Below are 22,312 nucleotides of genomic sequence, written 5' to 3' on the forward strand. Positions count from 1 at the left end.
TAACCATTAAGAAATCACTTGTTAAGCTTTAGCATAATACCAAAAAAGAATATCCAGTTACCTGAAAAGGCTACCAAAATACTCCTCCATTTTCTAACTACTTTAGACATCTGTGTGAGGCTCAATTTTCTTCATACTTATCAATCACAACATAATGCAACAGATTGAAGCAGAAGCAGATATGAGGAGCCAGCTGTCCCCTATTAAGCCAGGCATTAAAAAAATTAAAAAATAGAAAATTATGCACTCTTGTCCTAATTTATTTTTGGTTTGGGAAATACAGATTTTTTGTTAAAAGATCTTATAACATATAATGAGCTGCTTATTACTAAGTGAATTAAGATAAATTTTTTAATGTTCTCAATTTTTATTTCAAATGTGCTAAATATACATAAACAAAAGCTGGGGGGAGGTGTCAATAATTTTTAAGAGAGTATAAAGGGGTCTTCAGAGCAAAGGTTTGAAAATCACTACTTTATGTAACTAAAAAATGTTTTTCTTCTATAAAAGTTAGGCTGTACATGTGTTACGGTTTTATTTAAATATTGCATGGCATATGTATATGTATGGTAGATGCACCTGACAGCAATAACTGAACTTAAGCACACCTTGAGAATCATCCTGTATGGCAGACACACCTGAATGTGTGTTCACAGTTCCAAGCAGTGGCCAACCCAAGAGATTCATTCCTTACCTGTGAGGAACATCTGAGTCCCTGGCCTGTCCCGTGGAATGCTGGCCATACAGGGAATCCAGACTCTTTGTTTTGGGTTAAAAGAAGTTGCCAGGTGGAGGATGTTAGGGGGTGGAGGTTAAGTGAAAATGCTATATAAACTGCATGCTTTCTGCAAGAGGTGGCAGTTCTACTGTCCAGCCCACCACCACTGGACCAACCTGTATGCAAGTTACCCTCAGTAAACCTTATGTCTCATTTGCTGGCGCTGGATCTCTTTTTCAGACTCTTGAACCTGGTGCCATTCCTGTGGAAGTTAATAGGTATCCCATGTGACAAAATATTAAATTGAGGCTGATACATTGACAGGACTTTATTCAATAAATTTATTGATATAAACGCCAAAATAAAGGTATAAAGTCAACTCTAAGTAAGGAAGTAAGTATACACACTGAGGTAACTGTCTGCCCTTTGTACGGAGCTCAGGAAGTTTAATCCCATCAAGTATTTCTCCATCCCTGGTCTATGGCCTGGAACTAGAGCAAACCACATCTTACAAGATAGGCTGTAATTTCTGAAGGAGGACAGACAACTGTCATGGTGGTTGTCCCCATAGATACCTTTGGCTGTTTGCCTCCCTAACCAGTTATCCATTTCTAAACTACTCTGTTCGTAAATTACTAAGATTCTGTGCATTCTGTCACTTCCATCAACGAACAAAATAAGCCTGTACCCAACTTACAGGTTGATGTCCTGGCGAAAAGTTTTTCACAGCTCAGCTAGTTACAGATAACCCTGAAGACACTTCACCCCACCCCCACCACTCCCACTTAAGAAGGAATTGCAACTAGCAAGAAGAATGAGTTGTGGCCTGAAATCCTAGAATGGGACAAGCTATAAACAAATAAACAAAGCTGCTTGCCACAATTTCCAGCTTTATCTTAAAATAAAACAAAAAGTTACAGCAAAAGAAAAAAAAAACCACCACCACATAGACAAGTATCCTTACTAAAGAACATCACAGAACTTAACGATAACAAAGATCTTTACTAAGATTTTACTGTAATTTCAAGGGATACCCAGGATTTTCTTAGGTTTTAGTTAATTTGCAAAATGAAACATCACAATCAAGCTTCTGTTTTTTCCCCTTAATCAGTTAGTGGTTTGACTATAACTGAGTTAGAAGAGAAAGGATCAATAGTGTTGGCTGAAGTAAAATTTGCAAAATAAAATAAGGCACAAAAACAAATGCTAAATTTTGCAGTAAAGTAAGAAACTCAATAGTAAATATTTCAAATTCTGGATTGACTGCTGAGATCATAAAAGATGTACATAATGGGTTAAAAACCAGAGGCTGCATTTAGGAAGTATGAAAAAGTAGGTTAAAAAGTAGAGAACAGGCCGGGCGCGGTGGCTCAAGCCTGTAATCCCAGCACTTTGGGAGGCCGAGGCGGGCGGATCACGAGGTCAGGAGATCGAGACCATCCTGGCTAACACGGTGAAACCCCGTCTCTACTAAAAATACAAAAAATTAGCCGGGCGTGGTAGCGGGCGCCTGTAGTCCCAGCTACTCGGGAGGCTGAGGCAGGAGAATGGCGTGAACCCGGGAGGCGGAGCTTGCAGTGAGCCGAGATCGCGCCACTGCACTCCAGCCTGGGCGACAGAGCGAGACTCCGTCTCAAAAAAAAAAAAAAAAAAGTAGGTTCATAATAACATATTAAATATTGATTCCAACATAATGTCAATTATAGCAGAAATGAAGTTTAGATGTACCAACCCAACTTTGAGGTATAGAGCAGATAAATCCAGTATTTCTAAAACTTGGGAGTAAATTTATAAAACCAAGTCATTCCTTGGTTTGCATAAAACATTCTTAACCCCTTGTGAAAATAACTTTTACAACAAAAATAAGCTTTGACATTCAAAAATAAAAGCTCAAAAGTAATTTTCTAATTCAGTAAGAATTGAGACCATTTAAAATTGCTCCAAAGGAAATAAAATATTTAAGTATAAATCTAAAACATATACAGATTTGCATCCTGAAAATTACAAAATAATGAGGAAAAAAATCAGATTCCCTAAATAAATGGAGACACATACTATGTGCAAGATTGGAAGATTCAGCACAGTAAAGATGTCAATTCTCCACAAACTGATCTATGTTTAATGCAATTCCTACAAAAATTCCAGGAAGATGTTTGTAGATGTAGACAAGCTTATTCTAAAATTTATGTGGAAAGGCAGAAGATCAAGAGTAGCTAAAATAGTTAAAATGTTTAAAATGAGGTATAACATGAGAGGAATCAGTCTCTCTAATGTTAAGGTTTATTATGGATGCTGTAGGTAATCAAGAGTGTATAATAACAACAAAGGAATAGACACACTGATCAACAGAACAGAATAGAGACTATAGAAATAAACCCATAAAAATATGCCCAACTGACAAAAGTGCCAAAGCAATTCAATAAAGGAGGGATATCTTTTTAACAAATGGTGCTGGAGTAACTACACATCCATAGGCCAAACAAACAATAAAGAACCTCAACCTAAACCTCACATTCTATACAAAAATTAACTCAAAATGAATCATGGACTTAAGTGTAAAACGTAAAATCATAACTATTTTATAAAACACCAAGTGGTATACCTTAAAAATAATCAATTTTTATTTGTCAATGATACCTCGATAAAGCTGGGAGATGAAAAAATAGAAGAAAGTCTTTGGGACAAACAGGCAAAGACAATAGGGATAGGTGACGTGTTAGACTTGACACCAAAGCACAATCCATAAGAGATGTATCTGCTAAACTGAACCACATCAAAATTAAAAATTTATCCTCTAAAAGACACTGTGAAAAGGATGACAAGACCAAGCTACAGAATGGAAGAAAACTTTTGTAAACCACATACCTGACAAAACCCTTGTATCTGGATTATAATATAGAATTCTCCAAAAATAGATAAAGCAAACAATCCAATTAGGAAATGGGCAGAAAAATGCACAGATCTACAGATGGCACATAAGCACATGAAAAGATGTTCAACATCATTAGCCATTAGGGAAAGGCAAATTAAAACCACAATGAGATGATGCTACATACCTATCAAGATGGCTAAAACTTTAAAAAGTGTTAACACCAAATGCTGGCAAGGATGCTGAGAAACTGGATCACTTATACACTACTGACGGGACAATAAAAAATGATACCACTACTTTAGAAAAGGGAATGTTCTGATGATTGTTACAAATGGAAAAAACAACAACAAAGAAAAAAATACAAAAAAAAAAAAAAGGGAATGGAATGGCCGTTTCTTACAACACCAAACATACATTTATCATAAAACCAGCAAGTGCACTTTCAGGCATATATCCCAGAGAAATTAAAATGTATATTCAAACAAAAATATGCACATAAGTGGTCATAGCAGTTTTATTAGTCAAGAGCCCAAAACTGGAAACAAACCAAATGTCCTTCAACAGATGTACCATAATACTCCATAGTACATCCATACCATGGAATACTCAGGGAGAAAGGAACTATTGATATATGCAACCATTTGAGTGAATGTATAAGCAGAATCTGCTAATGTCAAAAGGTTAGATACTGTGTGATTCCATTTATATAACTTTCTTGAAATGACAAAATTAGAGAAATAATGAGCAAATTAGCTGATGTCATAGGTTAGTGAGGGGAAGGCAGGAGGTAGCTGTGGCTGTAAAATGGTAAAATACAAGGGATTCTTGTGATGGAATTGGTCTACATCTTGATTATGTTGGTAGTCACACGAATCTATACATGTGATGAAACTGCACAGAACTAAATACACACACACGTAAAACTAGTGAAAGCTGAGTGCAGTTGATGAATTCTATGTATCACGACCAATTTCCTGGTTGTAATATTATAGTTACCCTATATATTTTTTACAACTGCATGTCAATTTACAATGAACTCAAAATAAAAATTTTAAAAACTTCCAATATGAAAAAAAATGAGGATACAATATGGTTAACTACTTCAAAAACTTAACATTATAGGTGACTGATTTTCATGCTCCCAAGTGAGCAGTCATATAATTTACCTCCACGTATAACTCAGAATCCACAGGCTTCGTCCCACTTCTTATTCCTTCTCTTTCTTCTCCCTCTCCACCACCTGTCAATCCCCTTCACATAAGAGAAAACTGCAGTATATAGTTGTATATGTGTGTGTATGCACTGCAATTTCATGTTCTCTCTCTATATGTAGTTTTGTATACACACTCGGCTATTTATCATATTTATTAATTAGCATTCTGTGCGCTTCGTAATTTTAAAATCCATTATGTGGCACATTTTATGCTTCCCTTAAAAATAATTAAAATGTCAGTTATTTGTTGTTTACGGTAACTGTTCTGAGTCCCCACTCCTACCCTACTTCATGGGTAAGTGGCTCTTAAAAATAGTTTCTGTTTGCTTTGCACTATGAGCTGATCATTATTGGAATCTACATAATAGGATATCTTCTGTGCACTGAAACAGAAGACAATAATTGCAAATTTTGGAGGAAAAAAATAGCCGCTTTTTCTGGCCACTGATGTATAGTGCGTATTTAATAAGTCCCCGTCCCTGGGCATGGCACTGGTATAATGGCCATGGCATATTATATAGAGTAAGTACCACAACATGCCATGTATTAAAAACATCTGATTAATATACTGCAGAAACCTAATTTATTTGTAGTTCTGAGCTTCCTTTGCTCACGCTCACAGCAAGCATTATTGCCATACTTTTTCGTACCTTTGCTTTCCAAACTGCTTGTCAATTTTAAGTAACAGAACCTGACTCAGGGCTTCTGTTTGATACATATATATATAGAAGGTGGCAACTGAGTGCCCTGTGTAAAAGTCATGGGATAGGACTCTTTTCCTCTCTCCATTCAGGAAAGAAATACTTTTAAAAGAGCTGCTGTATTCTCAGACTAGTCAGTCAACAGTCTCCCACCCGTCCTTTAACAGATTTTTCATTCTGGGGAGTAGTGCATACCATGTCCAAAAAGATGTACTGTAATTAATCTTCAATAAATAATGTGCATAAATATAAAAACAGAAGGCATTGTTCATATGGCATCTCTTACACAGTGGCCCCAAAAGGTCAGTTTTATATACTGTGGTTATTAGTGTCGTTTCCAATTTTAGAGAAACAATCAGATAACCAAATAGAGTATTTTCCCAAAATAACTATGATCCGTCAATCAACATGTAGCTCATTAATGTACACAATCTTTTGCATCTTCCTCTTAAATATAAAATCCAAATTTTCCCAAAACAGTACTAAAAATAGTTTTCATTTCCAAGCAAATACCAAACTGCAATAAGCAATTTTAAGAGAGCACATTAAATGCCCAATGAGAAACATCCCAAGAAAGTACAATTAGAAGCTGTAGAAATTGTACCTTAATTCTTCTCTCGGTGTCATCTAACTTTAACTCTGCTGAAACTAGTTTCTTTGCCAAATCATCTCGTTCAGGTAGGTGTCTAGCTTCAGAGATCTCTTTCAGTTTCTGTAAGGAAAATTTTGTCCTAAATAGTTCACTTTCTGTATCTTTTACCCTTTTCTCAGTTGCCCGTTCTTTCTCTTGAGATTTTCTTAAGCGTTCTTTGAGTGCTGTAATCTCATTGTTATGACGAAATATAAGTTGTGAGATTTCATTTTCGGCATCTTCAAACTTATTCAGGGCTTTCTCCTGTCTGTACTGAAGCCTTTTCAAAGATTTATTTTCTTTTAGCAGCTCAGCTAACTTGACCTGGAGTTCAGATACTTCATTCTGCAACTCATTGATTTTTAGCAGTCTTGCAGACAGAATCCGTTTTGTAACAAGATCAGTATCTTTCCGAAGTGGCTCTCTATTGAGGCTCTGGGAGCGAAATCCCACTCGGACTCCCTTTCTGTTTGGTAGACCCTTAGGGCTTGGTTTCCGAGGGGCTAAAAAAGAAACAGGAATAATGTAAAGTGAAAGCTGTACCAAACACAGTGTTATTTGTTCATCCTAACATAAGTGGGTCCATAACATTCTTTAGTTATTTTTGTCTTTAAGAAAGGATTTTACAATATTTAGTAAAATACCAAGTTTTATTTAGAGCTCTAAACAGGTTTCTATTAAGAAAGGTATGCAATATTTTAAGAAAAATGATATTCTAATAGTTTATACGGAATTATTCTACATAGCTTTAAAAGACAGCAGTATCAGGCTTTAACCATTTTTAACTTTTTAGATAAGATGGCAAGTCAGAATTCAAACATGAGCATTATCAGCATCATCAGCATTAGCATGGTGCATAACAAACACTGGACAAAACATTGTGATATTCAAGTCATTCATGCCAAGATATTTGGGATCATTATTTCAAATGTGAAAATGTATGTTGTCAATTTGCATTTCTCTAATGATCAGTGATGTTGAGCTTTTTTCATATGCTTGTTGGCAATATGTATGTTTTCTTTTGAAAAGTGTCTGTTATGTCCTTTCCTCACTTTTTAATGGGGTACAATGAGATACCGTCACACATCAGTCAGAATGACTATTATTAAAAAGTAAAAAGAATAACAGGTGCTGGCAAGGTTGTGGAGAAAAAGGATCGCATATACACTGTTGGTAGGAGTGTAAATTAGTTCAACCACTGTGAAAGACAGTGTGGCAATTCCTAAGACCTAAAGTCAGAAATACCATTTGACCCAGCAATTCCATTACTGGGTATATACCCAAAGGAAAAGAAATCATTCTATTTTAAAGACACATGCACATGTATGTTCACTGCAGCACTATTCACAATAGCAAAGACATGGAATCAACCAAAATGCTCACCAATGATAGACTGGGTAAAGAAAATGTGGCACATATACACCATGGAATACTATACAGCCATAAGAAAGAATGAGACCATGTTCTTTGCAGGTTCATGAATGGAACTGGAGGCCATTATCCTTAGCAAACTAACGCAGGAACAGAAAACCAGGAACACATGATTTCACTTGTAAATGAAAGCTAAATGATGAGAACACATAGACATATAGAGGGGAACAAAACACACTGGGGCCTATTGGAGGGTGCAGGGCAAGAGGAGAGAGCAGATCAGGAAAAATACCTAATGGATACTAGGCTTAATGCCTGGGTGATGAAATGATTCATACAACAAACCCCCATAACACACGTTTACCCATGTTATAAACCTGCACATCCTGCACATGTGTCCTTGAACTTAAAACTAAAAAAAAAAAAAAAGAAAAAAGAAAATGTATGTTTTCTCTACATTAATTACAACTTTCTCTATCTGGGGACAGGATGACAGCATATCATACAGCGAGATTTGTGGCTCAAATTTATCACTTAACTCTCTGGACAATTCAATCAAACCTTTCCAAGTCTATTTACCCAGCCCATAGAAAGAAGACAATGTTATCTACACAACTAGGTTGCTGGGAGACTTAAACGTTCTACATATTCTCTGTTAGTAATAAGAACATTCCACTTATCGGAGATGGAAAACAGAAAACAGAAGTACAGGTGTGTTTCTAAATGCTTCCTCAGAGGATTTCTTTTCTGTGATGTTCAAATCAAAAACACCTAATGTGAGAAGATGAAAACAAAAATCACATCCTAAAAAATATAAGTAAATGAAATATTTAAAGAATACATTTTAAATCACAACATTTCTCAAAAATTTGAAATAATGTTTTTATTTTTACTAAAAGTTCATTAGACTTAAGCCTCAATATTCAGAGCACCGGCCCTTTAAAAGAGGCATTTTGAAAGTCTGCTAAGAATAATGATCTTTAATCTACATGGTAACTGCATTTTTTTTCCAAGGAGAAAATGCATTCCAGAGTAAAAAAATGAAGAAACACTAGAAGATCCAAGCTTTCCTTCCCCATTTCATCAGCCATGGATACTTGATTCCATTATGTAAACAAGTAAAGAATAACAAGTAATTTTTACAATTTAACATTACAAAGTTTCATTAAAAAGATAAAAGATTTTATAGAAGCTGTTTTGAATGTGTACTGATTTGGGATTCCAGCTCTATAAATGACTGAATACATGAAAGGAAGCAGTAATAAAAAGAAATGAGGGAGTGCTTAATTATTGCAACTTTGAAACTATGCTATCCATTATGGTAGCCACTGCCACATACAGCTATTGAGAAGCTTGACAAGTGGGTAGCCCAAATTGGGATATGCTATAATTGTGAAACACACACTGGATTTTGAGCACTTGATTCAAAAATAAAAATAATGCAAAATATTTCATAATGTTTTATACTTACTATCTGTAGAAATAATACTCATATATTATTAAAATTAATTTCATTTGTTTTTTTTTTAACCTGGTTACTAGAAAATATAAAATTACATTTGTGGCTTCATTTGTGACCTGCATTATATTTCCAATGGGCAGCATTAGTTGAGAATATAATTTTAAAGTTGAAATGTCCATCATTTCAGTTTTCTTTCCCAACATATGTAGTTCATGGAATTTTGGTATATATACGCTATTATGGGATATGTACTCAGCTCTTGGAATGACAGAAACTTTATACATAAAAATAATTATGTATAAAGATGAATGTCAATTGTTCCAAATATGGTTTTTATGTACAAAATTATACCGCTCATAAAACTTCATAGAAAGAGCAACTTGTTTTATATGAAAAGTTAAAGCCTAATAAGAATCAGGATAAAAGTTTTTAGTCAGATAAAAAAGGGTTTCCATAACCAACTTTCTGACATCCTAAAACTGAGTATAAATTTTTTAGCATATTCTATAACTACAAACTGATCATTAACCTGAACTTACAAATATTTCCAGCTTTCATCTACCTTTTTATTTTCATTTTTAAAACTATAAGACAAAATATTTTAAACCATCAAGTGCTAATAAGAGTAAGAAGAAAGATGATTGTTGTATATATCATTCTTCATCTCTCCTTGTTAAGTCACTCCCAAAAAGTGGGTGGAAAATTGCTTTTTCTTCCTTCAGGTGTTAAAAATAATATGACTCATTTTTTTAACGTAGTAAAAATAAATTATGCATCCACCAAAAAAATCAAGATATGTTAATATTATTGAAAAAACAAATAATGGAATAATATATAATAAATGAACATGTATAACCAAAACTTATTAAATTTTACCATGAAAAATTTTGATACTGCATGAATTTTATGCAAAAAAAAGTAAAGTATGCTGAAAATTAAGGAAGGGGAAGGAAGAATATGCTATCAAACACGCAAACCCGAAAATTCGTTTAAAATGCTGTTTGAATCACATTTGTTTTGTCCCTAGGTTAGTCTATACTGATTGCAATTTAGTGTTTACAGAAACTATCAGTTTGGTCTTGTTACTTGGTCTAAGGCAGACTAATTACCACAGATTTTAATTCAAAGGACAGTGTAAAACAGAAAACGGTACAAGTCAAATTGAAGGCAATAATTGAAATTTTCTGGCTGATGCTGGAACTGTTTTTCACAGCTTTTCTCAATTACCTTCTCAAATAAGGTAAGGCTTACAAAGTTCAGACTCCTTAATTGGGTGGCCTCCTAAGTTGTTTCTGGGGAATGAAGAAAAAAATTAAAGTATTCCTTACCAATACTACCCTAGGTATTTCTTGAGACTAACAGGCATTTTCTAAGGTTCAACCTTAAGATCTGTTTTGTTAGTTCTTAATTATACAGCAAAAGTTTAATGAGAGATCATGCTCTCAACTACAAAATCATAACAAGCTCCTCACTGAGACAGATTTGGAGAAAGAGACCAAAATAACAACAACAACAAAGCATTGTACTTACAAAAAAAGAAAAAGAAAAAGGCTCCCAATTTTTATAAATGGTTAGAAGTATGGAAATCCCTGAGGAGCTAGACTGGGGATCCATGAAAGAGTTTCTTTCAAAAGGAATACATATTCTTTGCAGTTTTTAATTAGCGAATATTATTTTTTGAAGTAAAAATTTATAAAGACAAACTTAATTATGTCCTTGCTTAAATCCTTTCAATGGCTAACTATTCGCCACAAAAACAGAGTCAATACATTAGCACAGGATGCAAGGCATTTCATAATGTGGTCCCTTGTTTCCCTTTTCCACCCACAATTTTACCACTCTCGGCCTTGCAATCTAAACTCTCACCATTTTAAGCTACTGCTGTGCTACTTTTATTAATGGGTACTGTAATTATCTCATTTGCCTTATTTTTCGATGCTGTACTTGTAAACCTTAGATATTTTGTTACTAACTACAATGGGGTTTTCTTGACCAGAGATTTATTGAGATGAAGATATTTGTAGAATATTACATAGTCAAATATGTATGAAGGCCTATTTCCATTCTAGTAACATTTTAATAACAAAAATGACTTCTAATGATTAATCCAGTTTCCATTATAACACACTTCAAAAGAAAGCAAATTAGACCAAAGGCCCCAATTCCATTCCTAGGTTTAATTTGAATTTTTACAGTAAATACTGTATTACCTACAGTAAGTAATTTTACTCAATCTATTAAAAAGTCCCTTAACCACTTTATGCCGATGCTTTTTCTACTTTCAAAAAATGAAGATACAAAAAGGTACATATGATTTATAAACTTTTTTGCCTTTACAGTACCTCAGAAACCCCAAGACAAGCATTTATTTAGGAAAAAGAAAAAACAAACTGAGAAGGCTTAGCTATGTTTCCTTCTGTATACTGTATGACTTTGAATATAACAAATTTAATAGTACCATCAAGCAACATTTATATATACTTATAAGTATATAACCTATAAAACGTAAATCAGCCTACTTCCACGTATACAACAACATATATACTAATAAAAGAGTTTCATGCACACACATTTTCCTTAAGCACTCAAAATGAGTCTTCTAGGTCCACCAGACTCTTTTAAAGAATGCTTACCTTGGTGATGTACTTGGCCATCTGAAGTTTGTCTTTTAGGATTTTTTCTCCTAACACTTGCAGGTGAAGAACTGACCAGCGATGATCGGCCAGAAGACTGTGGCGTTTCAAAATCAGATGAGTAAGAATAATGGTGTTTGCCTGCCTTTCTTTCTTGATCAGTACCTGGACTTCCTGCTCTTTCCCCCATTGTTTTGAAAAATGGTCTCTATTCACATAATTTCACAGATTATTTTCTCCAGAGGAGACTACGACAATACTGAAAAACATTTTCACAGTCTTCAGATCCTGATAATATTCATTTCTGTGCAATCTATTTTCTCCACAATGTATTTGTAGACCACAATTCACATTAGCATCCAGAAGATAAACTTTTTTGCCCTGAAATTAAGGAAGGGGAAAGGAGACTTATCATACAGTCTCTACAGTTTCTACAGTTAATTACAATGAAAGACACTAAAAGCAAAATAATATATAGCTTACAATTTTTAAAAGAGGCTACAATTTATCTATATTTTCACAGATAAGTTACTTACAGTATTTGGAGAAAATACAGACTGTCATAGCCTAGATAGATAATAAGTACCTGACATACAGCTACTTCTGAATAAATGTTAACTGAAGTTGACTGTGTAATTTTAAGAGTTATACTAGAGGCAAATGCTGAATTTTAACGGACAATAATGATCAAATCACCAGTTTTTTCTTTTTTAGGCAGGGAGGCAGTGGGAGTGGAAGTAGTGGTGATAGTAAAGAACAAACCTGCTAATAAGAATAAATACACTTTGGGAGGCTGAGGCGGGCAGATCATGAGGTCAAGAAACCAACAAGGTGAAACCCCATCTCCACTAAAAATACAAAAATTGGCTGGGCATGGTGGCACACGCCTGTAGTCCCAGCTACTCAGGAGGCTGAGGCAGGAGAATCGCTCGAACCCAGGAGGCCGAGGTTGCAGTTAGCCAAGATGGCGCCACTGAACTCCAGCCTGGTGACAGAATGAGACTCCATCTCAAAAAAAAAAAAAAAAAAAAGAATAAAGAATAAAAATATCCAAGATTGACCACACAAAAAATGTATAACTAAAGTACATTTTTTAAAAACTAAAAGAAAAAATACTTGATGAGAAACATTTGCAAACATGACAAAAAATTATCATCTTCAATACATAAATATATCATCCTTTGAGAAAAATATGAGGTAAAACAATTAAATGGGCAAAATATATAAGACTCCAAAAAGGCAACATAAATTATTAAATATTTTTCGAAATAATAACACTTAATGCTGTCAGAGTTGCTATCAGAAAAAGATCCCTAGAGTTTTTTTGGAAAAACACTGGCAAAATGTATTGTCACTTTAATTATGCTTTAACCTTTGATACAATAATTTCTGGACTCCAATAAAATAATGCTAAAATTAGGAGAAAAGTTATGTGCAAATATTTAATGTAGTACAGTACTTTTTTTTTAATGGAAGCAAATTAAATGCCTAATCATTGAGGAATAATTATGTATTTTATAAATCCATACAGTAAAATATCATGAAGCTACTGATGTTTACAAAAAGTTTGTATTTAAGGAAAATGCTTATACTATTATCATAAAGAAAAAATTCAAATTGGTGCATACAGTATGATCTCAACTACACACATTCATTTAAAAAATACTGAAAATACTATTATCCCTATCTGAATTCAGAAACTGAAAACATTTTCCAAGCAAGGAATACAAGAACACCAAAATAGTGCCTGCCTGACAACATGGATTTTAGATAATTTTATCTCTCCATTAACATATTCTGGTTTTCTAACACAACAAAATTGGATTACTTTTATAATCCAATTTAGAAGAAACAAATATCTCTGATGAAATTAGTATTAAAAGTATCGTTCTTCTAGTAATAACATATGAAAGGACATGCACAAGGCAGCACTATTTATTGTAGCACTATTGTAAGTAGAAAACTAAAACAATAAAATGACCAATAAGAACTGGTCTTACAAACTATAAACATCCACACAATGAAGTATATGTAATACTATGAAGCTATTAGAGGAATGAAGACTATCTCTGTGTATTGCTCATAGTCTGGCATAATCTCTAGGATATACAGAGAAAAGAAATATGGAAAAAAGCCTGCAGTATGCTACCATTTATCAAGGAAGAAGGGTAACATACATAATTTTTATATATTTAAGTAGAAGGAGAAATCAAATAATTAAGAAAAATAAAATGGGTTCGCTAGGGTAGGGCTGTCCAACAGAACTTTCAGCCAGGATGGAAATGTTCTATAATCTGTGCTGTTCAAGATGGTGGCTGGCCACATGTGGCTATCAAGCACTTGAGATGTTGCTGGTGTAACTGAAGAACTAATTTTTAATTTTATTTAATTTTAATTAATTTTAATTTAAGAAGCCACATGTGCTGGTAGTTAGCTTACTAAACAACACTACTGCTACAGGGGAAGGAAGGAAGCAGAGTTTAGGGAAAGGGATAGAAGCTAGGTTTCTTTGTATATAATTTTTGTAGATTTAACATTGGAAATTACAATTTTTAGAAATGAGATTTTTGAAAAGCAATTCCCATAAATCAAAATAAAATTAGATAAATCAATCTACATACATGGTTGGTGGTAAAACCACACAAATTAACCAGTTCGAATGACTTTAAAACACAATAACTTGACTTTATATTCCTAGTGAGACATAATGACCAAAAAAAATTTTTAAAGCCATTCCAATAATCATATTTTGCTACTCAGATATTTTATTCTCAGACTTATACACATGTACTGTGAAATAAAACAAATGAGTAATTATTATTGGTGCAGCTGGGCACTAGAATTTTCAACATGGAAGAAGTAAAGATAAACTAATGTGAGTTTTAAAACTTTGACATTCAAAATTTGAATTATGAGTGTCAGTATGAATTTATGATGGCTTTTATTTATTTAAAAAAAACTTCTTCACTTTGTCCACTGAAAAATCCCAGAAACAAGGAAAAAACTAGGAACATTCCTAGAACCCAGATCTAGTGTCCATATGCCACTTCCCATTGAAAGAAGCTAAAGTTCCTTGTGAAATGCCTGATTCCATTTCTGAGGGAGGAAACACACAAAATAAATCTAAGAATATAGCAACCTGGTCATCCTAGAAAGCAAGGACGCTATCAGATACTACTGATGGAGTGTCAGTCAAATGGACTCAGGAGCCAACTTCAAGGAACTACTTGCCAAAGACAAGGCAAATTTGTTATCAATACGAATTATATCGGCAAACGATTTAAACATATCAAAAGTGTTTAAATCCTTGAGTTCATATGATATATTTTACAAAAACCTAATTATTCACCTTTGGAAGATTCTAGGAAACCATCTCATTTAATTAAAAAATTTATATATAAAAAAAATCACACATGCATCTTGCCTATACTCTTAAAAAGCTATTATCTGAAAATAACAAAATATTAGATGGGGGGAAGTATTTCTTTATGGAATTATTCCAGTTAACAAATAAAAAATAAAATATTAAAATGACAGAATTAGACGAGTGACATTTCACAACTCCTAATGAAACAATGAAGCTATATAATGATCATAAATGGCTGTATTGCTACAGAAAAGTAACAGCCAGACACCATGTCTCTGATAGGACACAATGATACTTCTGAAGTAATCTCCCCTCCTCCCCACAAAAATTAAATCTGAATCTACTGAAGCCTCTAAATGTAAATGACACTGAAAGTAGGAGAGAGATCGAGGTACAAAGAAGCAATCAGAAAAAATCCAGACTGTAGCAAACTCTACAGGAAAAACTAGATTCTTTAATGAAGAAATTGCAAGCAGAACAAGAGAGAGGAGAGAAGAGGGTATTTATATAATAAGAAAGTCTAGAGAAACAACCACCAAGTGCAATCCATGGACAGTATTTCACTCCTGATTACAATAAATTGTATTAAAAAATTATAATCAAGAAAATTTAAACACTATTTATTGTTATTAGAGACAGAGTTTTGCTCTGTTGCCTAGACTGGAGTGCAGTGGCATGATCATGGCTTACTGCAACCTTGAACTCCTGGGCTCAGGCAATCCTCCCACCTCCTGAGTAGCCAGAACTACAGGCGTGCGCCACCACGCCCAGCCCTGACCACATATTTAATATTAAGGAATTATATTGTTTTAGGTGAGATATTGATACTGTCTTTTTTTTTAAAAAAAGAATCTTTATCTTTTAGAGATATATGTTCAAATATTTATAAATAAAATTGTCTGGGATTCGCTTCAAAATTAACCCAAAGGAAAATGGGTAAGGGTAAAGATTATACAAAATTGACTGTGAGTTGATGATTATGTAAACTGATAGAAGACTTTTGAATTAATTATTCTAATATTTCCAATTCTGTATTTGTTTGATATTTTCTTTAGAAGAAATATTTTAAAAAGCAACAAAAAACACAACTTTGATTTTACTTCTGATGTGTCTAGCAATCGCAGTCTCTATCAAAATTAGCAACTGTATCTAAAATCAACAATTCCTATAGCAAGTACTAATATTAAAAATATACATAAATCAGCCTGAATCTTTCACTCTGCAATCAAGTGAAAAAATATTTACACATGAAAAAAATTGTCTAGAAAAAAAGGATAATGATAACAGCAAGTAAGTGGCTCTAGCACTCATTAGCTATGTAAATCTGGAGCGTTTACCTCTCAATGTAAGTCTAATTTTTTAAAATGTAAAATGGTAATATTACTAGTAACTACTTTAGAGAATTCTTGTGAGGATTAAATGGGATAATTCAATAACTATTACACAGTAAGAACTTGGTAAATATCAACAATTATATTAGCAATTCAAACACATATGAGATGCTCAGTAAATTATAACTGATGTTCTTTGTCAACAACTTTCAGTTTAAATTCCAATAATATAATTAAAAGTTGGTTATATGGTAAAGATGAAAATTATTTCTGCTTACATTTGCATAGCAGAAGTAGCTTCCTAGGAACTCCCTATCCTATCTAAATCCGAGGGGCCCACCAACTTTCTATGGCAAAGGGGAAGAATACACACAGTGTTCTCTCCCTGCCCCACCTCAAATACATCCACATAGTTCCATAAAAATAAGTAAATAAAGGAAATATCCAATGCCCCATTATCCAAGTCCTGCTCCCTGAAACAACCATTTTAATGGCTTATACCTTTATGTGTACGCTATATCTTAAGTTAGCAATTTTAGACTATGAAAGATGAGTATTTAACTCACCCTTCATTTTATATGATTGCAACATGCAACTACATGTTGGTTATGCATGGTTTTTCTCTTAGAATTCCTAATTGTCTTTTTTTTCCTATTAAGTGGAAAAAACGTTTCTTATATCACTAATATCTACCAGCTTCTTAATCTACCAATAGCCTGAAGTCCATTCCATTCTTCCTCCTAAAGACATTTTCCTCGAATTTCCTATTCTAATTTAAACCAACTACATTCTAGACCTATTGTACTGCTGTCATTCTGGAATTACTTTTATTGAATTCCTGAGTTAGTGCACTATTTCATTTAGACCATGTCATGTTTATTAGTTTCCATCATCATTTTACTGGTCCACATCCTTAAATAATTTCTTCAGAAAGGGTTTATGGTTTAGGAAGTAAATGTTCTAAGTCCTTGCGTGCCTGAGAATGTCGTTATTTTACCTCACACTTGTTACTTTTCATACATTCCAAATTCTAGGTTATTTTCTCTCAGAACTTTGAAGACACTGCTTCACTGTCTTAAACCCTCAGCATTGTTTGTGAGACATGTTATAATCATTCTTTTATTCAAAATACATCAGCATTATTTGTGACACACGTTACAGTCACTCTTTAATTCAAAATATATTTCTTGAGCTCTATGTAGCAGTAATGAACAGAAAGTCAATTAATGAACAGAAAGTAAATTCCCTTAGGGAATTTACACTCTAGTTATACTAAAACAGATTCTCATTCCTTTATAGGTTATCTTTTTCCTTTTTTCGCTCCCTAGGTGCTTTTAGGGCTTTCCCCCTTGTTATACTGAAATTTCACAAGAACATAAATACCAGTGAGCCTTTTTTGTTGTGTTGGGACCCTTTCTCCCCCTCTTCCTTTCAATCTGGAAATCTGTATCTTTAAGCACCAGAGGTTTTCTTATATTGTTCTTCAGATAATTAACCTTTTTTTCATTTTCTTTTTGAAATTTCTCCTAGTTAAATAATAAGGCTACTTTTTTCTTCTATTTTCAAAGAGTTTTTTTCAATTTATCTTCTAAACCATCATTTAAAAAATTATGCCAATATCTTCATTTCCAAGAACTCTTTGTTGTTCCGATTTTTAAAATAATTATTCTGTTCTCGCATTACTGAGGTAATATATTTTTTTCTCTGAGAATACTACATAAACATTTTCTGTTTAAAGTCTCTTCTGATCCAAGAATTACCTCTGCTTCATATAGTGTCAGCTTTTCTGTTTCTTTATCATGGGCTTTTTATTTACATACTTCTGGTTTTATTCCTTTGAAGATAATTTCTGGTTGATCATTTATACTTAAAAAAAAGAGAGAAAAGAAGGAAAGGAAATGAAACCACTCCTAGGAAATCCCCTCGTTTTAGCAGACCAGCTGGACCAATTCCTAGGACCCATCTTTTACACCTGGGCTAAAACAACGTCTATCATAAATATCCTGTTCACAGGAGAAGAAAGGGGAATAATTAGGAGAGTGGTCATAGCCATCTGGGAGAGGCAACACCCTCCTAGGCAAAAAGTCTTGCCAGCCAAACAAAAATTTCCAAATGTCAATCCCAACTGGAATAATCACAATCCCAGGGACTGGGCCCAAATGCAGGACCTCAGGAAACTAATAATTAAAGGGATCAAAGAGTCCATTCCTAGGACACAAAATGTCTCAAAGGCATTCGAAATTCAACAAGAAAAAGAGGAAATTCCCTCTGCATTCCTGCAAAGGCTCAGAGATCAAATGAAAAAATAGTCCGGATTAGATCCGGAGGACCCAGTAGGGCAAGGCCTCGTGAAAGTTAACTTTGTAACTAAGAACTGACCTTGCAGGCCAGGGAGTGCAGCTGCAGGTGTGGGGGCGGCAGGAGCCACAAGCCGGAGCAGACAGCCAAGATAACGGTGGACAGTGTGGGAAAGCTAGTGTGAGTAAACCTTTAATAAAAGAACTAATGTCTGTATTACACAAAGGGAGTCACTGGGGACCCCAGGCTCTGTGTGATGCAATACTTAGGAATTATGGGCGTATAGGGATTTATACCCTCACTAAACAAGTATGTGGAAGTTGTGTAACTTGTCAAAGGGTAAACAAAAAGGTGATTAGAAAACAGGCCACAGGAGGAAGGCCTCCCGAACTAAGACCATTTCAAAGCATTCAAGTAAATTTCACAGAAATGCCCAAAGCAGGAAAACTAAAGTATTTGCTGGTAATCATAAATCACCTTTCCGGTGGGGTGGAAGCCTTTCCCCTTCCCAATAGCCACTGCCAGGAATGTGGTCAAAATAATATTAAAACAAATTTTACGGCTGGGCGCGGTGGCTCATGCCTGTAATCTCAGCATTTTGGGAGGCCGACGCGGGTGGATCAACAAGGTCAGGAGATGGAGACCATCCTGGCTAACACGGTGAAACCCCGTCTCTACTAAAAACACAAAAAATTAGCCGGGCGAGGTGGCGGGCGCATGTAGTCCCAGCTACTTGGGAGGCTGAGGCAGGAGAATGGCGTGAACCCAGGAGGCAGAGGTTGCAGTGAGCCGAGATCACGCCACTGCACTCCAGCCTGGGCGACAGAGCGAGACACCATCTCAAAAAACAAAACAAAACAAAAAAACAAATTTTACCTAGATTTGCCCTGGTGAAAAATATTAATTCAGACAATGGGAGCCCCTTTACCTCAAAGGGTGTTAAGGGAATTATGGAAAGTTTACAAATTAAATGGAATTATCCACACCCCTTGGCATCCCCCTTCCTCTGGAAAGATAAAAAGAGTAAATCAAACTCTCAAAAAGCTATCACCAAACTAATCTTAAAAACTAAAATGCCCGGAACCAAATGTCTCCCAATAGCACTCCTTAGGATTAGAACAGCCCCAGGAAAAAACTTGGGATTGTCCCCCTACAAGCTATTATATGGGCTCCTATATTTTGGCAGAGCTACAAATCTCCCTACTATGGAAACCAAGGATCCATTCTTAAGAAATTATAAACTGGCCATATCCTCCACCCTGTCACCCCTTAGGTTAAAAGGACTTCTAACTCAAACTCCGCCTCTTAAGTTTGCTGTTCACCACTTCCAGCCTCATGATTTCCACTTCTAGCCTGGTGATTTGATGCTGATTAAAACTTGGAAAGAAGACAAGCTCCACCCAAGCTGGGAAGGACCCTCAAGTGCTCCTAACCACTGAAACAGCCATGCAAACAGCTCAACAGCAGCAGATTCACTCTACTCCAATCAAGGGACTGGTAAAACAGACCCCAGAAGGGAGGGGAAAACAACAGTAAAAAGTGCCCGGGTCACCTAAAGAACCCTTAAAGTTAACTCTAAAAAAAAATCTAAAAAGAAAACATAGGCTGGCCCCATTTCTGGAAGTTAATATGGCTAAAATGGGCTACTATACAAAAAGCAGAATGTCAAAATGGAAACTGGCAGGGAACTCCTCCCTACCCAATCAAGTTGGTAATCAATGTAACCAAGATGGTAGCACCACAAACTATAAGATTTAATACCTGCCCGGTCTTACCTTGTGGGAATTTGAAAAATCAGAGACCGCTCTCACAGGCAAATAAGTATCTTTGCCCTGAACCAGATACAGGTTACAGAAGCGCATGACTCCGCCCCAGCTGGGATGATGTATGGTAAACTACCCAATTTCAGGGTTGGACGGTAAACACGGGGTGGGTAACTCCGAGCTGGAGACCCTTAAAGAATAAACTACATCTGTCCAAGGGCTCCCTGCCAAATAACTGCCAGAATTTAAAATGCAATCCTATACTCATCACCATTAACAATCCAGCCATTCTAAACCAAGAACCAAAGGAAGCATCTTGGGTATATGGGTTAAGAGCAGACATCACAGGGAAAGACCCCCTAGGGCAATTCGTTCTCAAAAATCAAAAACTCAACCTCCCATTTGCCTGGGACTACTCCAACTCCAAACCCTAATAAACACTTTAGTCCACCAAATAATAACCCTAAAAGGGTAAAAATAATTGAGGTAAAGAATTTAAGGCAAACCTTAGAAATTGAGACAGGGTACAGGGATGTGAATGCCTGGGTCGAATGGGTCAAATTTTCGGTACAAGCCCTCAACAAGAGTAACCGCTACGAGTGTGCTGCGAAACAACCTCAGGCAAAGGTGGTTCCATTTCCTCTAGGATAAAATATCAATCCTGAAGGAATGCGTTGCATATTGGCTCTATACCAGAACAAGGATGCATAGGAAAATGAAACTTATAAAAGTCTGTCATTGCTCTTTCCTGCATTGCGGAGGTCAAATCCCAGAGCAATTCCCTCGTTCTCTATAGGGAATATAAACCACTCCTCTTGTCTCTCTAGGCGGGGGGCAGAGTTCAATAAGCCCATGGGAGAATTTTCAACTTGTACCCACATCCTAAACATCAGTGGTAAGGCAAAGGCAATCCCTCAGCTCTCCACATACCCAGTGATAACGTCATGTGGTATTGTGGGAAAAGGAACCTCCGTAACCTGTTACCATCCGATTGGACCGGGACTTGTGCTTTAGTCCAATTGGCCATTCCCCTCTCCCTGGCATTCCATAAGATACCCAAAAATACACATGGCCACCAAAACCAAAAAGATGTAACAAATTCTTTTAATCCCAATATACATGTTAACTCAATAGGAGTCCCTAGGGAGATGCCTAATGAACTTAAGGCCCGAAACCAAATACCTGCTAGGTTTACGTCAGCACTCTTCTAGTGGTCAACTATTAATATGAATGTGGATTAGATTAACTACATCTATTATAATCAACAAAGACTCATCAATTATACTCAGATGCCCTCAAAGGGGGTAGCTAGCCAGTTAAATGCCATCAGCCAAATGGCCTGAGAAAACAGGCTTGCACTAGACATAATACTAGTAAAAAAGGGGGGCATATGTGTTATGCTGGGTGGGAAACGTTGTACTTTCATTCCTAACAATACTGCCCCAAATGTAACCAACACGAAAATTTTACAAGGACTAACAACTCTAGGCAACAAACTGGCAGAAAATGCTGGAATTAATAACCCATTTAGGGGTTGGCTAGAAGGTTGGTTTAAAAAATGGAAAGGCATGGTAGCTTCAATCTTTACATCTCTCATAACTGTGGCAGGAGTCTTAACAGCAGTGGGATGTTGTATTATCCCTTGTGTGAGGGGACCAGCACAGAGATTAATTAAAATGGCTATTAATAAGCAAATGCCCACAACTTACCAGCAAAATAACCTGCTACTATTAGAAACCAAATTAAACTCACTCTCCTAGAAAGAAAAAAGTTAACAACTTCTAAAGCAATTCAAGTACCAGAAAGGTTTAAATAAAAATGCAACCAAAGAAAGTAAATAGAAAAGAGGAGAGAATTAGTGAGAAAACATTTTAAATGGTCCACTTTCAAGGCATGATAAATCTAAGCACTGGCAGCCAGCCTGCAAATGTAACAAACCGCAGGGCTCATGC

The 22,312-nt window shown here is 35.3% G+C and overlaps 1 protein-coding gene and 1 long non-coding RNA gene across 4 annotated transcripts in view; one reads left to right on the forward strand and one right to left on the reverse strand.

Annotated features, from left to right (window-relative positions):
- The window catches only part of LOC104006895 (uncharacterized), a 102,753-nt gene extending 86,686 nt beyond the window's left edge, over positions 1-16,067 (forward strand). For 2 of the 3 annotated variants that reach the window (XR_010158074.1, XR_008548584.2), the window contains one exon: positions 8,521-16,067. This is a non-coding gene — a long non-coding RNA (uncharacterized LOC104006895). The remainder of the gene's footprint in view (positions 1-8,520) is intronic. The other variant, XR_008548583.2, reaches the window with a different exon arrangement.
- The window catches only part of LCA5 (lebercilin LCA5), a 52,340-nt gene that overhangs the window by 22,017 nt on the left and 8,011 nt on the right, over positions 1-22,312 (reverse strand). The window contains exons 2-3 of the mRNA XM_527439.8: positions 11,602-11,982; positions 6,109-6,638 (exon numbers count right to left, since the gene is read on the reverse strand). Coding sequence (XP_527439.2) covers positions 6,109-6,638; positions 11,602-11,791 — 720 coding nt within the window. The 5' untranslated portion in view covers positions 11,792-11,982. The remainder of the gene's footprint in view (positions 1-6,108; positions 6,639-11,601; positions 11,983-22,312) is intronic.

This window comes from Pan troglodytes, chromosome 5 (genome assembly GCF_028858775.2).
Source record: "Pan troglodytes isolate AG18354 chromosome 5, NHGRI_mPanTro3-v2.0_pri, whole genome shotgun sequence".
Lineage (NCBI taxonomy): Eukaryota > Metazoa > Chordata > Mammalia > Primates > Hominidae > Pan > Pan troglodytes.